Consider the following 15,570-nt stretch of genomic DNA (forward strand, 5'->3'; position numbering starts at 1 on the left):
AGAGAATTTGGGGGCACTGACATCTTGAATGGAATCCCTGTGAGATTGTGAAGTGCATTGAGAGAGTGAGAAAAACAGAGTTTGGAAACGCCGCACAGTAGGTGTTTTTATATCTTCCTTTTATTTATTTACATTACTCGCACGTGGAACCTCACCATTAAAAGGTCATATAATGTTTTTAACAATCTTGTTACTTACTGTGATTGACAACTCGGTGTGTCTGATTGCGAGAGCGTGTTCCAGCCGCTTGTGTGTACACAAGAGAGTACCGTGTTTACCTCTTTAACCCAGAGCCACATTAACTCACGCACTCCAATCTTACGTAAACAAATACACAAACTTTCATTGCGATAGATCTACTTTGCGCGACACCCGTTTAAAACGACAGAGTTTAACTTCACCTTTAACCTGCGCGAAGTGTTGGACTTTTACTATGGGAGAGGGGATTCGTAAATAACATGGCATGGTGTCAGATTGCAGTATGGAGGGTCTCGTAATATCAGATGGATTTCAGGGTGTGCAGAAATCCACCATACTGCTACTTCTTTTGTAGTTTGTAAGATATTATCATGTTTCACTGTAGACATTGTTTTAAACCATCATTAGGATTATCATACCTTAAAGGGTATAACACCCCCCACCCCCAAAAAAAGAGTCAATTATTTACCCACTCGAATCTTCTGAACTACCCCTTTAAGACGTCATCTACATGAACAGTATGTGGAACAGAATCAGATCACAGTTACATTGTATATTGTGATTTATTTATTTATTTACAAAAGTGACTTTGTCCATGGAAGGCACATTAAATGTCATTAAAATGTCTACTTTATGGTTTCAACTAAGGTTTTTTGGAGAATAAAATGTGGTTGAAATAATGTTAAATTGTCATTCAGTGTAACGCAATGTTTATGTACAAATTCAAACAGCATGCTGACGTGTACGTATTCAAACACATAAACAACAAGGGAGCATATTACATTTAATATTGTACATTTAAACGAGTAGAAAAATTCTTACTGACAAATGTAAGTCGCTTACTTGTAAGTCGCTTTGGATAAAAGCGTCTGCCAAATGAATAAATGTAAATGTAAATGGGCAAAACCCATAGCATAGTGGCAAATTAAACTGAATAGCACTTGGGCTGAAGGTAATTCCCCATATAATATGTCATGAATAAATTTTTGTTGTAAATATGCCTGACAAGATTGATACACTGAATAACATTTTAACGACCGTCTTTTGTGAATGAGGGGAAAATGTATGATATTTATTTCTTGCTCAGAAAAACAAAAATGCAATTAAATTAAACAGAAATCTTTGAAGAGCAACAATTTTAAGATGTATTACACTTATTGTATTTGAGCTTAAACCCATTTTGTCTTTGATCCATTTTCTAATGTCAACAATTACAACATTACTGTGAAGTGTTGCTGAATTTGCTTTATGGGTCTTTATTAAGCAGCATGTTTCACACAAACTGTGAATTCAAGTCATTATGAAATACAAAGTGTGTGTGAAGTGAAATTTGCCCACTGATTTCCATTTCTTTTTATCTGTTAGATATGGAAGACAAGAAACATGAGGATACTTGCAGTATATACCCGGCAGTAAGACATTTGTTTTTGTTGTTTGTTCTTCATCAGCCTGGACTGGAAAATAATGATTGAGCAGGTCTTGTTTGCTTATACTATATGACTAATACTTCTTACCCTGCTGAATAGACCGTATGCTGTATTTTGGAAGTTGGTCCATTCCCCACCGTGAAATTATTTGGGTTCTGATTTGCCGTGGTTTAAAGTTGGACAGGCTTTTCTCAGCCCTATGGTATAGTTAATAACCATTTTGGTGTTCTTTGTGTGTTCTAGGCAGTTCTACCATCTGGTAGTGAGATCAAGGCCCGCGTGCAGCACTTTTTAGAAGATCAGTTACAGAGCACCATGGTGTATAACATTTCTGTCTATATTTCCTTTTCACCAATGTTAACTGAATTCATGTCAATATTGCTCATCTATAGGACAATATTTACTCATCTATTTGTTTTATTGTTACTCATGCAGTGGACTGGTGTGCTGATTGGAGCTGGCTTTGCGTTTTTACTTATCAGTATTGTTGTCTTTTTTATGTACAGAAGATACAAGGCAGGTGAGTATACTTGCATTCACCACAACACCATGAAGATTGTATTATGTGTGATAAGATAATAAATGGTGTTTGGTTAAAGTGAAATAAAGAGTTGATATAACTCTTTATATTCTATACATTTAATCTTTCGATTATCAAGGAGAAGAACAAGCCGAGGGTCCAAAATATCGATTCAGAAAAAGAGACAAAGTTCTGTTCTATGGCAGGAAGATTATGAGGAAGGTATTAAAGAATCAGTATGCGTCTAACCATCTTTCTATTTTAATATGATATTTAAGGGATTATTTGTAATCATTCAGGTGCAGACCTTGTCCTCGCCCGTGGTCTCAGGGCCTGTATCTCAAAAGCGAACAAGAAAAAGAACGAAAGTCCTCTCGATAGCTCGCAAGTATGTAAAAAGTCACAGATGTAGCTGTTTCCGCAAAAGCTCAATCTTAACACCCCGTCTGTCTCTTAATCAGAATCCTGCGTATTCGGAGGGAACCACCGACTCTGCAGCCAAAAGAGCCTCCTCCATCACTTCTGGAAGCCGATCTTACTGAATTTGACATGCAGAACTCTAACCTGCCCTCTGAGGTCCTGTACATGCTGAAAAACGTGAGGTTGGTACTTTTGACTCACTTTCATGATAAATTGTTATTATGGAAAATTCCAGGTCTGATGTTGTTGGACATTGTGCTTCCTCAGAGTTCTGGGTCATTTTGAGAAGCCTCTGTTCCTGGAGCTGTGTCGACATATGGTGTTTGTGCAGCTGCAACAGGGGGAGAGATTATTCCGCCCAGGAGATCTCGATGACAGCATCTTTGTGGTGCAGGATGGCCATCTTGAACTGTGTATCCAAGAGAATGTAAGAGCCAGACAGTGGATCACTATTCTCTATTGTAATGTGTTGTGTTGTGTTTTCAAATATGTGATTGATGGCATTTGCTTTGGTTCAGGATGGGACAGAGGTGGTGGTAAAGCACGTTTTGCCTGGAGACAGTGTTCACAGTCTCCTCAGCATCCTCGATGTTATCACAGTAATGTCCATCTGGCCTAATTCTTTTTATTCTGATAACTCTAAACTGTGCCTGCAGTCGTAAATGATTTCACATTCAAACCTCTCACATTACAGGGTTACCCAGCGCCCTATAAAACAGTTTCGGCCAGGGCAGCAGCCCCCACCACTGTTCTCCGGCTTTCAGCAACAACTTTTCAGTCTGTCTTTGAAAAGTACCCTGAGACCTTAGTCCGGGTTGTCCAGGTATAAAGCTTTCTTCTAAAAAAAAAAAACCTTATGTTTAAGGGTATCAAAGAAAGCACTTTTCACAACACACATCATCTTAAAGCAGCAGTTTATTAAAACTTTCTTAATGTCTTAACTTTCTCAAAGGGATAGTTCACCCGGAAAATAAAAATACTGTCATAATTTACTCCGATTGATACAAACCTGTATGCATTTCTTTGTTTTGCTGAACACAAAGGAAGATATTTGGAAGAATGTCAGTAACCAAACAGTTCTGAGGCACCATTGACTACCATAATAGTTTTGTTTCTTAATATACTGTAGTAGTCAGTGGTGTCCCAGAACTAAACATTCTTCCAAATATATTATTTAGTATCTAGTGTTTATTTTGTGTCTAGTGGAACAATAAAATGTATACAACTTGAGGCGGAGTAAATGGCAACATAATTTAGATTTTTGAGCAAACCATCCATTTAAAGGCCCCAAGTAAACAAACCTTGTGTCAAACATTGCTACCAATTCACACTACAGTATTTTACAAGTACAACTTGGCTCATTCTATTTTTTCCAGATCATCATGATGCGTCTTCAGAGAGTGACCTTTCTAGCCTTACACAACTACCTGGGCTTGACCACTGAACTTTTCAACCCGGTTGGTTTTACACAGGCTGTACTCTTCTAAAAATTCTGTTTACACAGTTGTGACGATTTTATGTTTTTCGTTTAATAGTGTTAATTACAAAGTACATTGCATCACCTAGGAAAGTCAAAAGGTTCCTCTGGTGTCAGTTGCTGGTGTTTTAGGAGAAGCTAGTCCTGGGAAAGGACTGCGCAGACATTCTCAGACTATTGAAGAATTGGGTGACAAAGCCCCTCAGAGGTCCTCAGACCATTTCAGTGACACAAGTCACATGTACAGAGTCACAGAAGAGGGTGAGGTTGTTTACGGAGTTAAAAAACAAATATTTGGTTTAAGACATCAATAATTTTTATGACATTGCTTAATAATATTAAGTGTTTCAATATACAATTATACATTTTGTTGAATCATGTCGAAGTATTATTATTATTATTTTAGTATTGTTATTTGAAACAAATGACAAGACGTTCACACAGAACTAGAAACGATATGGTGGTTCGCTTCTGTTTTCAGAAGGTGCAAAACACAATCCAACAGAGAGTCCTTCTACTTTATTCAGAAACTCTCGCTCTCTGTCAAGCCGTTCAGATGGTGTGCATGGTACTGAATCTTGAACTTACCTTATGTTTAATACATTACAAATGTACTTATAATGAACATGTGTTTATCTCGACAGCCGTCTCTCCTAGTCACAATGTAGCCTTTGAGAGAGAAAATATCAAAGAAGATGTTCCTTCAAGTCCAGCTATTCATAAGGTGCCTCTGCCTGCTCCTGTATCATTTAAGAGACATGTATCATTTAACTCGCCTATGACCTCACATTTGTTTAGATACACATCATGTATACGACTTTGTCTTTTGTCTTGTCAAATAAAGTCTACACGGAAGAAGTCTGTGACAATGCAGCGCGTTCCTTCAGCGGTGTTTCACTACTCAGACAGCGGAGGGCACTCCAGCCACACTCAACACTGTAAAGTTAATGCCATATTTCAAGCTGCCAAGAAAGACCTGCTGAAGATCATTCAGCTTCAGGTCAGATCACATTTTATTCACACGGAAGACACATTTTTTTGTTTTTATTTTTGTGGAGAAATATCACATACTTTCAAAGCATAACATTTAAGACTGAGAAAGAGACATTTAAACACTTCTGTAGTGTTTGGAGGGGACCAACAATGACATCATTTAAAAAAATCCTATATATGTCTTTATTTGTGCTGCAGGACCCCAGTCTTCTAGAAGACAGAGTGACTCTGAGGCAAGTTAAGGCGGGATCTGTAGTTGCAAGTGAAGGAGACCAGGTAGAAAGAGCACTTCGACCTCCTCTTCCATTCCTCAGTGACCATATACGTTCGTACATTGCAATATAACTCCTTGTCTTTGACAGGACGCGAGTGTGCAGTTTGTGATCTCGGGAACTCTGCACGTGTATCAGAGATTGATTGACAGAGAGGATGAAACATGTCTGTTTGTAGCACACCCTGGCGAGATGGTGGGTCACCTGGCCGTTCTCACAGGAGAGCCTCTTATCTTCTCTGTGCGCGCACATCGTGACTGCTGCTTCCTGTCCATCTCTAAAGCACACTTTTATGAGTATAAGTTGTACACCACATTTAGAGCATGCTGAAATATTCTTGCATGAATATGATATCATAAGCTCGGTGTATATGTAACTATAACCAGGATTATGCGCGTCGAACCTCGGATGGTGTTGAATGTAGCTCACACAGTGGTACGGAGGGTCTCCTCATTTGTCCGGCAGATCGACTTTGCACTGGACTGGATGGCAGTGGAGGCCGGGCGTGCTGTCTACAGGTGAGCACACTCTCTGTCTATTTTAGTGGAGTTTGATGCTCGGGTTTTATGTTTCTTTATGTTTGATTTTATAAAACCTGGAAAGTGTAACCATCTTGTATTACGTGTAATACTTCAGTTGCTCCCTTCTGAATCTCTCAGACAAGATGATAAATCAGACAGCACTTTCATTGTTCTGAGTGGCCGCTTGCGTTCAGTCATTAAGAAGGATGATGGGAAAAAAGAGCTTGCCGGAGAGTACGGCCGGGGAGACCTTATTGGTGTGGTGAGTGGTGATGAGAGTTTCTGTAAATGTATGTGTGTGTTGCCTTTTAACAGATACTGTATATGCCTTAAAAATGGACAGTATTTTTGTCACGAATGTGAAATTTTGCCTAATAAGAACAACAGGTCCCAAATAACAGTAAATGCATCAACACAGGAAAGAAAGAATGTATATAACATACATTCTTTGTTGTGTCTACACATTCTTATGTGTTATAGTTCTAAAATGTTGTAATACTTTTTTATACTACACATACTCAAAATATTTGTTTAGGTGGAAGCTTTGACTCATATGAACAGGGCTACTACAGTCCATGCAGTCCGAGACTCTGAACTGGCCAAACTGCCAGAGGGAGCTCTCAACTCCATCAAGAGGAAATATCCGCAGGTTAGATTACGTCAACACACATCCCTTTCCATACAGACATGCAAAAATATTTAATTTTGAATACTGCTCTTTTATAGGTTGTAACTCGCCTCATCCATCTTCTCGGACAGAAAATCTTGGGAAACATGCAACACGGCAACGGTCCACTCTCAGGTGTGTATGAAACGTTTGTGTCCTCGGGTTCTTTATAGTACCTAAACACAATGATGATTCCTTCGATGATCTCCTCAGTTCGCAGTCTTGGTTTTCAAACCCCAACCAGCAAGTGGGATGCAGGTAACCCGGCCGCCAACCTGTCTACTGTCGCCATTCTGCCCGTGTCCGAAGAGGTGCCTTTGATGGCCTTCACTTTGGAGCTGAAGCATGCTCTTATTGCCATTGGTCAGCATACTGTTGTTCTCCTTGTCTCGATCCAACAAAAGGAAAACAATTTTTTCAATCTTTACTAATTAGACTATTATTTTAGGCCCCACTTTGCTTCTCACCAGTGACATCATCATACAGCGCCTAGGTGCTGCAGCATTGGACAGGTGAGAGTAAAGGCACATTCATATTTCTTTGGTTCACATTTAACGTGTGTAAAAAATCATAGAAGTGCTTGATCACTAAAACAGAGGAATTCATTGCATATAGATTTGAATTGTATAAGAATTGAGATCCAATGTCCCTTTTTGACCAAAAATTAAACATCTTTATTTGGAAATCTTTTTTCTAGTGTTCACGAGTATCGTCTGTCCAGTTGGCTGGGTCATCAAGAGGACATGCACAGGATTGTCTTGTATCAGTCGGACGCTTCTCTGACACCTTGGACTCAACGCTGCATCAGACAGGCGGATTGTATCATCATTGTGGGTCTAGGAGAACAGGAGCCCACGGTGGGAGAGGTAACTTGAGTTCAACTCATACTGAATTAGACTTTATTCAATTGTTCTGGACTGCTGAGGAGTCTTCGCTGCTTACTGTACTTGTTTCAAGGTCAGATTGTGAGGTTCTTTTGTTTGTGCTGTCAGTTAGAGCGTATGTTGGAGAGCAGTGCAGTAAGAGCTCAGAAGCAACTGATCCTGCTCCACCGTGAGGACGGACCTCCACCCAGAGGAACGGCCGAATGGCTTAACATGCGCAGCTGGATCTCCAGACATCTGCATCTGTCATGCCCACACAGAGTTTTCTCTAAGAGGAGTTTACCCAAGCTGGTATCAATGCTAACATACTATTGCTTCTATTACAAAGGTCGATGCAAACTGCATCACTGAAACTGCATCACTCGATTGCATCACTGAAACTTTTGGAGTATGTTTTTGAAACGGTGACAGTGCATTTAACTTACATTTGTGCACTACAAGTTGTCATTTATCAGACTTATTTACAAAGCTACTTGCAGTAGAAAGAAAAACGGCCCTCCTGGGCCAACTTAAGGTTAAGTGTCCTTGCCTTGGAGTACAATAGTGTAGCCTTGAACCATATCACCATAAAGTGTCAGTAGATCTAAAAATGCCTTCTCATTCGTTCTCATACGCGTTCTGCTCCTGTAGAGAGAGATGTATCAGCGGGTCTTTGAGAAGCCGGCCGACCGGCATTCCGACTTCTCACGTCTGGCTCGGATCCTGACAGGCAACGCGATCGCTCTGGTACTGGGAGGAGGAGGGGCCAGGTACAGCTGTCCTCTCATTCATCTCCAATAATTCACATGACCTGCTGCCAACCACATCTAATTTATACCCCACATAAATAAAGCTAGTGATAGCATGATGATGGTAGTGGAATGTTAACTGGGTTTCTTCATAATTCTGTAGTTTGAGTCTTTTCCTTTTATATCCATCAGAAGTATGCATCCATGTGCAATACCAGTCAAATGTTTGGATACTCTGAATTTATCTTTCTCATAATCCACAAACCTTATTTTCTAGACGAATATAAACATGCTCATTCCAACACTAAACCTCTAATAATGCCTATTTTCTTTTTATAAATAATTTCATTATCAGTAATGTTGTCACTGCATACTTCCATTTGTGTTATTTTACAGTTCTGATGACTATTTTCCTAAAATGGGATTAAGTAAATCCAAACATTTAACTGGTTGCACAGTTTTAATAACTGTCTATATACTAACCCTAATATTACATTTCTAAATCACTAGTAGTGGTGTTTTGGGGTTCATCCTCAGCCTGTCTGGTAATAGAGACTCTTTATGTGCTCTCTGTCCCTGCCTGCTGTCAATCATAATCAGGAACCCAGTAAAGGTGGGACAAATATAATACACAATGGGACATAAAGTTCATTTTAAAGCAATCTACACTCACATAACATTACCATAATTTCACAAATTGTGTAAATCTGTGTTATGTTTTTGTTCTATATAATTACTTTTCTGTGAGCATATCTGCATGCCAAGACTTACACATGCATTATATACATATACATAATATAAACATCAGAGGTTTACTTGTAACCATTTTGACCTACAGTGCTCATGTGAGTAGTAAAACACCCTGTAGCATTTCTTCATTCAGTCTAAGTATCTGTTTCGTCTTGCAGAGGCTGTTCTCAGGTTGGCATCATTAGGGCACTGAGTGAAGCGGGCATCCCTGTGGATCTTATTGGTGGCACATCCATCGGTTCTCTCATGGCGGCGCTGTATGCTGAAGAGCGAAGCGTCAGCCGTATGATAGTAAGGGCACGCCAGTGGGCCATGGTGAGACTGTAAAAGTAACATTCATCCAGTAGCACTACTATCATCTGTATTGATTCCAGATTGACATGTCTTTCTCTGTGCCCAACAGGATTTCGGGTCTATTTTCAAGAAGATTACCGACTTGACCTACCCAGTGACATCCATGTTTACTGGAGCATCTTTTAACTCCAGCATCAGTGGCGTCTTCAAAGATAAACAGATTGAGGTTTGATGGCTTGGTACTTCTTAAAGGGACAGCTCAAGAGCTTAAATGGGGACCATTGACTTCCATTGTAAGTCATAAAGGATGTTTGCTCTAAACCTCATGCATGTCTCTCTGTATTTTTACGGTAGGACCTTTGGATCTCATACTTCAACATAACAACAGACATCACTGCGTCCTCCATGCGGGTGCATACTGACGGTTAGCTCTTTATTTAACCCTCATATGGTCCACTTGATTGGGGTCATATTGAGAGGTTGAGGGTTAAGTTTTGTCTCCTCAATGTCTCTTGTGATGGATATTAACATGTGCACTTTCTGTCAGGCTCTCTGTGGCGTTACGTGCGTGCCAGCATGTCACTTTCTGGGTACCTGCCCCCTCTGTGTGACCCTAAAGATGGACACTTACTCATGGATGGAGGCTACATTAATAACCTACCTGGTTAAGTGTATACAGAACTTGTACTCATTGCCCAATTAAAAAAAAAATGTTTAAAGTTATACTTTGTCATATTAATCATTCTCTTTTGTGTGTAAAGCTGACACAGCGCGCTCAATGGGTGCCAAGTTGGTGATTGCCGTTGATGTCGGCAGTCAAGATGAGACCGATCTGACCAACTATGGAGACTCTTTGTCTGGATGGTGGCTGCTGTGGAAACGCCTGAACCCACTAGCAGAAAAAGTGAAGGTTAGTGATGGTCACTGGGGTTATAATACCCATGGGTTAGCCATATGCGTGCAAAGATATACATGTTTGTGACTTCACATCCTGTAGGTGCTGAACATGGCGGAAATTCAGACCCGGTTAGCTTACGTGTGCTCTGTGCGTCAGATGGATGTAGTGAAAGACAGTGACTACTGCGAGTACCTGCGGCCGCCCATCGACCGCTACGGCACGCTGGACTTCGGAAAATTCGATGAGATTGCTGTGAGTAGCCCGTCAAGCTTTAATTCGAACATCTGTTATCTTACTTTGGCTGTAGTGATGGGTCTTTTGTGTAGGACGTTGGATACCTGCACGGAAAGACCGTGTTTGACGTGTGGTGCCGTAGCGGAGTGAGGGAGAAGATGCTAAAAGACCAACATCAAGAGAAGTTTCACAAAACAAAAAACACTAATGTAAGAGGAGCAGAATGACACCACCTCTCTTAACACAATACATTTAAGGAGTGCGCCTGGGTTCTCTGGGATTCAAACCCATGACCTTGGTGTCGCTAGTTGAGGTACAGAAATGATTTCAACATCATGTTCAGACCTCATTTTCTCAATATCTGACTCCCAGGTGATGACCTGTCCCAATGCATCCTTCACTGATCTGGCTGAAATCGTGTCAAGAATAGAGCCAGTGAAGCAGGCTGTCGTGGATGGTGAGAGTGGTTGTATTAACCTCACACATTGTTTGTGTGTGTCTTGCAATCTTGGTCATGACCATTGTTGAACCTTTGTGTTGTTACCGACACAGAGGAGTCTGAGTACCAGACGGACTATGATGAAGATGCGGTGCTGTCAGACTTTGACCTGTCCAACCCAAACAGTGACCACACCGAAGATGAGGAAGAGGAGGAGGGGGAGGAGACAGCAGATACGCTTGACACAGTGAGAAAACTAGAGAGATGATTTTTGATGTATTACAATGCTTACAATCATGTGGATACGTATGATTCTCCTCATCTAAACAGGAGGATGAAATGGAGGTCAAACAAAGGAGATATCGAGCACCCAACCACACCAGCCGCCTTGGCACCTGACCTCAAATAGCTTCATTTGAATCAGTTTTTAATTTCAAGTTTAGCTTTAACCGTCCTTTTTTCTTGCCTCTGAGGCCACTAACAATGGAAGTATTTTACATTGAATTTCTCATGCAAGCTATCAATGCAATCACAACAGTCTGACTGTGTGAAAAGCTGTTTTAAGCTTAAATTAATAATCACTGTATAAAAAGGTTGTTTTTTTAGATGTTTTAATATTTAAAAAATAGTTTACAAATAAACTATAAAAATTAACCGTTATATTTTGATTCCTGTATTCACAGCAATTTATATGTAGTTACATCCCATATGCACATGTAAGTGTGGTGGTGTTGCGTCTGTGTGAGGATTATGAGCTAATCGTGGATTGAATGAAGCTGGTACTGGTCTCTCTCTAATCTCATGCTATGTGGTCCATTAAAAGTTCATTGTTTTGTCTGAATCCTTCTGTGTTTGTTCAATACTAGATACCTGCAGTTATTTAACTATGTTTGTAACGTTGACTAAGCTGTGGGCAGCATTTAAGATATTTTGAGAAATGTTGGTAACCAAATAAACATTGCCACACAGGTTTAAAATTATTACAGAAATGTCATTTTGAAGGTGAAATATTACTTGACACTGAATTGAAAACACATTTTTTTTGAGAAAGAATGCACTATCCCATACTTTCAATAATAAGTAACATTTGTTTTGAGAATCTGTAAACTGACGCGTGTCATTGTTTAGGATAGAGTCATGTATATGGTCTGCCGAGAAATATATTAGCCACAGAATAGCCTCGCACACAAATCTCTAAAACATGTGGCGGAGACAAATGAAGTGTCCTCCTGTGCTGTAGGTGGCGCTCTCTGCTGCGCTAATCAAAACAAACACATGCTAATTATGTAAGGTAAGTTATAGTTCTTCATTCTACTAACAAACTTATTTTATGGCATTTTAAGACTTTGAATTAAGTGATTAGATCGTTTGGACTACTTTGATAAAACTATGTGCATTTGGTGCAGTGTTCAAATATGAGAATAAAATACAGTTATAGTTCATTTTCCAAACGGAAGTGAGCATCTCTACGCCCTACTCCCTTCGAAGAATAAAGCTCTTGATGTGTAAACTCTAGAGAGAAAAACGCAATTGTATCAGTTTAAAATTGACTTGACTAAGGAGCCTTAAAAACAACGTCATCTCCTCTTTATTTGGAGTGACGTTTTTGTACGGTGTCCCCTTCCCGAAGTGCCCTTCGTAGGGCAATATAACCCATTTGTAGTGCACCTTTGGAGTGACACGTGGGTGAGTAAAGGATTTTTAAGCTTCGTGCTATGGCCTAGCAACAACAGTTAGTTAGACATCTTGTAGCACTTATGTGGTAAACCAGTGTAACTTAGTGGATCATCTGTCCATGTGGGGATACACATGTATAGCCTTCTACGTCTTCACCTCAAGGCCCATATGCACTGCATGTGTTATTTAGGATGCGCAAATATATCTCATATACGAGGAGAGGATGCTATGTGGGGTAAAAAATGCTTTCAGCATTAATGCTTTACTATGAAGCCTACTATTTAACCATAGTTAGACGCTTGTCAATTCTAGTGACACCCTTTAATATGAAATGTTAATAACCATTTATTAAACCTGTGTCTGATGCTACAGTAATTCTACAGTAATGGCACTTGTTGGTGAAAACAGATGAAGGTTTTGAATAAACACTGGGAGTAATTCAACCCCACACAGACTTCCTTCTGCGGCTCACCACTCACATCGACTCTCATTTGGCACCTTTTAGAAGTCGGACACACTTTTCTGCTTATAGACCTGCATGTAATTTACTGTAATGTGCTGGTCTGACCTCCCGTTTTTGATTTGGTTGCTTTAGGTTGTAAGTTTCCAAATGGGTTCAAGTTAAACATGCGGGAAACACATTTTACGATCTGTAATGATAAACTGATGGGCATTACTTACCCTGCCTTCCGGGCTCTGGTTTATATGCTGTTGTAAAATTCAGTTCTGAGAGAAGAAATGCCAGTCTAGACGCAAAGTGGCAAGACTGAAGTGTTAATTGAATGCAGGCATAAAACTTCTATCAGGCTCTGTTTATTTAAAGAAGCAATGTTAAGATTTAAGCGGCATCTAGTTGTGAGGTTGCAAATTGCAACCAACTACTTAGTCCACCCCTCACCCCTCCCTTTCAAAGCACTAAGGTGGCTGACACAGAACTAAGATTTTCGCTTCTTAATTCATTTTCATTGTATATATGTTTTTTTAAACATTAATATCGTGGTTGCTGTTATGTCCACCTTTATTACTGTCTTGGAGTGTGAATCGTGCATTTTGAAAAGTTCCATGTATTATTATATTATTAAATGTAAAGCCATAAAACTTCATACTGCCTGCACCTGCTCCTCACATTTTGCTACATAAGTCTTTTGTTTTTGTTACCGCTAGGTGGCAGCACACTCCAAATGTATGTCTTGGGATAAGCTCTCCTCTGTGTCTTGACATCTGGACTCCTGCCAGCACAGCTCATGCACCCTGTCTCACCTCTATCCCTCTCCCACACCTGATCTATTCAATCTCAGAGGATATTAGGTCTTTATGATTCCTCATGACATTTCTAACACCCGTCAGAAGCATGGGGGATGGTACCAGTGGGGGAAAGAGGGACTGCTTTGTGTTCACTTAATTACAGCGCCAACATTTCTGTCTCTATATTAGGTTTGTTTCACCATCCATACCATCTCCCATCAGAACTTTCAACCTACCCAACACACACACACACACTTCACTCATAGTCTTGTTACACAGAACATTCTCCTGCAGGAAAAACTGAACATCCGTCAGGTTTAGGGTGGACAGACTTTAACTTATGTTACATGCATACGTACAGGATATAGGATATAGGGAGCATAAATTCGAGAAGTTCATGTTTTTATGTCTAATCTGATCTGATGTTCATGCTTTGGTTTGGCATGTTGCACATTTTTCATATGGAAGTTATGGGTCACCAGAGGAATTCAGCCTTCAGCAAGGCTCAAAGTTTGCCCAAGGAGAAGTGGAAAATTGTAATCTGTGTCAAATAATGGCCAGATAGAGCAGAACTTTTGCACCTGGGATATCTCTACCCACCCTCTTTTTATTCTTTTGTGTAATAGCCAGGATTTGGCAGGTTCTGTGCTCTTTATGTTATGAGATGTATTACGGCCAAGTGAGCTGATTTTTCTTTATAATTGAGTGGGATAAAACCTTTCCAAACATTGCATAGGATAAAGAACACCCAGGTAGCTCTGCCAACCTTACACACGCACAAACACAAAGATCTCCTTTTCTCTGCAAATCCTTGTTTTGAGAAGCGTTCAATGTTTGCACCAGGAACTCCATTACAATGGAAGTTACTGCCAGTAGTTTTCATTGGGGGCACTTTTAGAAGCAATAAAAAGTGTGTTTAACCACTCAAGATGAAAAGAAGTCAATTGATGTCCCAGGAGAAATTTAGTGAACTTAGCTGCAATAGTAAATAAACATGGGAACAAATTAAGTGGCTCCATTTATTTGCTCCGCTGTGGGAGAGGAAGAGATAAAGACTGTAAGGGAATCAAGTAGCAAGACAAACTTAAAAAGAGCTTAATAAAAAGACCCTCGGCGCCGCTTTCCCCCCCCTCTTGATTTCTTTTCAAGCCAAGATTATTTTCAGCTTTCACACTGCTGGGATTTATATTAACCCTGAAACGCTCCAGTGCCTGGTTGGCACGGCTTTGCACCTGCTGCTTTTTTAAATGTCATGGGTGGATTGAACAGAAAGTGTTGACATGTCGCATGTGTCGCTAACCGTAACTTTTTTCTAGATTCGAGTCTCTGAGTGTTCGCTTACACTGTTCACCAGTGTGCTGTGTTTTGGATGTGTGTGTGTCCACCTGGGGTTTCATGCTCTTTGGCCAACCCCCATCATTAGCTTTTGTGCCTGGACCACTATTTCCCATTACAATTGGTCGTTCTTCGGGACAGATCACTCAAACTGTGACACCACATGCGGATGTTGGACATCCATGAGATTGATGCCTACTGTCCGTGCTTTGCTTGTTTCTCTGGCTGTAAGGGTGTCCATAGAGCAAAGTCCCTCAACATTACGTATGTATGAGTGGGGATGGATCCCATCCTGCCTGCTGAGCCAGGTGGTTAGCTTGGACATGGACCGCAGCTTTGTGCTTTTGAAATAATTCTCTTGGTTCTTCGTTTATACAGGGCTAGAAGAGAGTTTAGAGTAAACTGTGTTCCCATCTTTCTCGTTTTGTACTTCTCTCTGTCTTTGCCCTGCTCTGGATCCTATCCAAGCCATACATGTGCTTTGTCTTTTGGAGGAGGGTTTTGTCAGGTGACTTTTTAAGCCATTTGAAGTATAAGCATATGGAGAGGCAAGACAGAGTTAGAGTCTGTAAGCACTTTTGGTTATAATTT

At 40.3% G+C, this 15,570-nt stretch overlaps 2 protein-coding genes across 4 annotated transcripts in view; both read left to right on the forward strand.

Annotated features, from left to right (window-relative positions):
• The first annotated feature begins 9 nt into the window (after positions 1-9).
• Positions 10-11,695, forward strand: pnpla7b (patatin-like phospholipase domain containing 7b). Of its 2 annotated transcripts, XM_079486291.1 has the most exons (36): positions 10-97; positions 1,564-1,610; positions 1,869-1,943; positions 2,061-2,145; positions 2,285-2,367; positions 2,445-2,533; positions 2,607-2,747; positions 2,833-2,992; positions 3,084-3,164; positions 3,260-3,388; positions 3,942-4,022; positions 4,132-4,303; positions 4,524-4,610; positions 4,687-4,766; positions 4,887-5,042; positions 5,234-5,311; positions 5,398-5,603; positions 5,694-5,825; positions 5,967-6,090; positions 6,364-6,477; positions 6,555-6,630; positions 6,709-6,858; positions 6,944-7,007; positions 7,193-7,361; positions 7,488-7,670; positions 8,010-8,128; positions 9,016-9,172; positions 9,261-9,377; positions 9,506-9,575; positions 9,699-9,815; positions 9,913-10,061; positions 10,149-10,301; positions 10,376-10,492; positions 10,656-10,740; positions 10,836-10,969; positions 11,053-11,695. In XM_079486291.1, exons 2-36 carry the CDS (start codon positions 1,566-1,568, stop codon positions 11,119-11,121), a joined length of 4,047 nt encoding a protein of 1,348 aa, XP_079342417.1. In that variant the 5' UTR covers positions 10-97; positions 1,564-1,565; the 3' UTR covers positions 11,122-11,695. The 2 variants fall into 2 exon arrangements, with proteins under 2 accessions (XP_079342417.1, XP_079342418.1); XM_079486292.1 differs by lacking the exon at positions 4,524-4,610.
• A 704-nt stretch (positions 11,696-12,399) lies between these two features.
• Positions 12,400-15,570, forward strand: part of emid1 (EMI domain containing 1) — a 60,615-nt gene continuing 57,444 nt past the window's right edge. For both annotated transcript variants that reach the window (XR_013786310.1, XM_079450816.1), the window contains exon 1: positions 12,400-12,634. Coding sequence is in view for 1 of the 2 variants with exons in the window: in XM_079450816.1 (XP_079306942.1) it covers positions 12,591-12,634 (44 nt within the window). In the remaining variant the exon portion in view is untranslated. The remainder of the gene's footprint in view (positions 12,635-15,570) is intronic.

Source organism: Barbatula barbatula (assembly GCF_947034865.1).
Source record: "Barbatula barbatula genome assembly, chromosome: 2".
Lineage (NCBI taxonomy): Eukaryota > Metazoa > Chordata > Actinopteri > Cypriniformes > Nemacheilidae > Barbatula > Barbatula barbatula.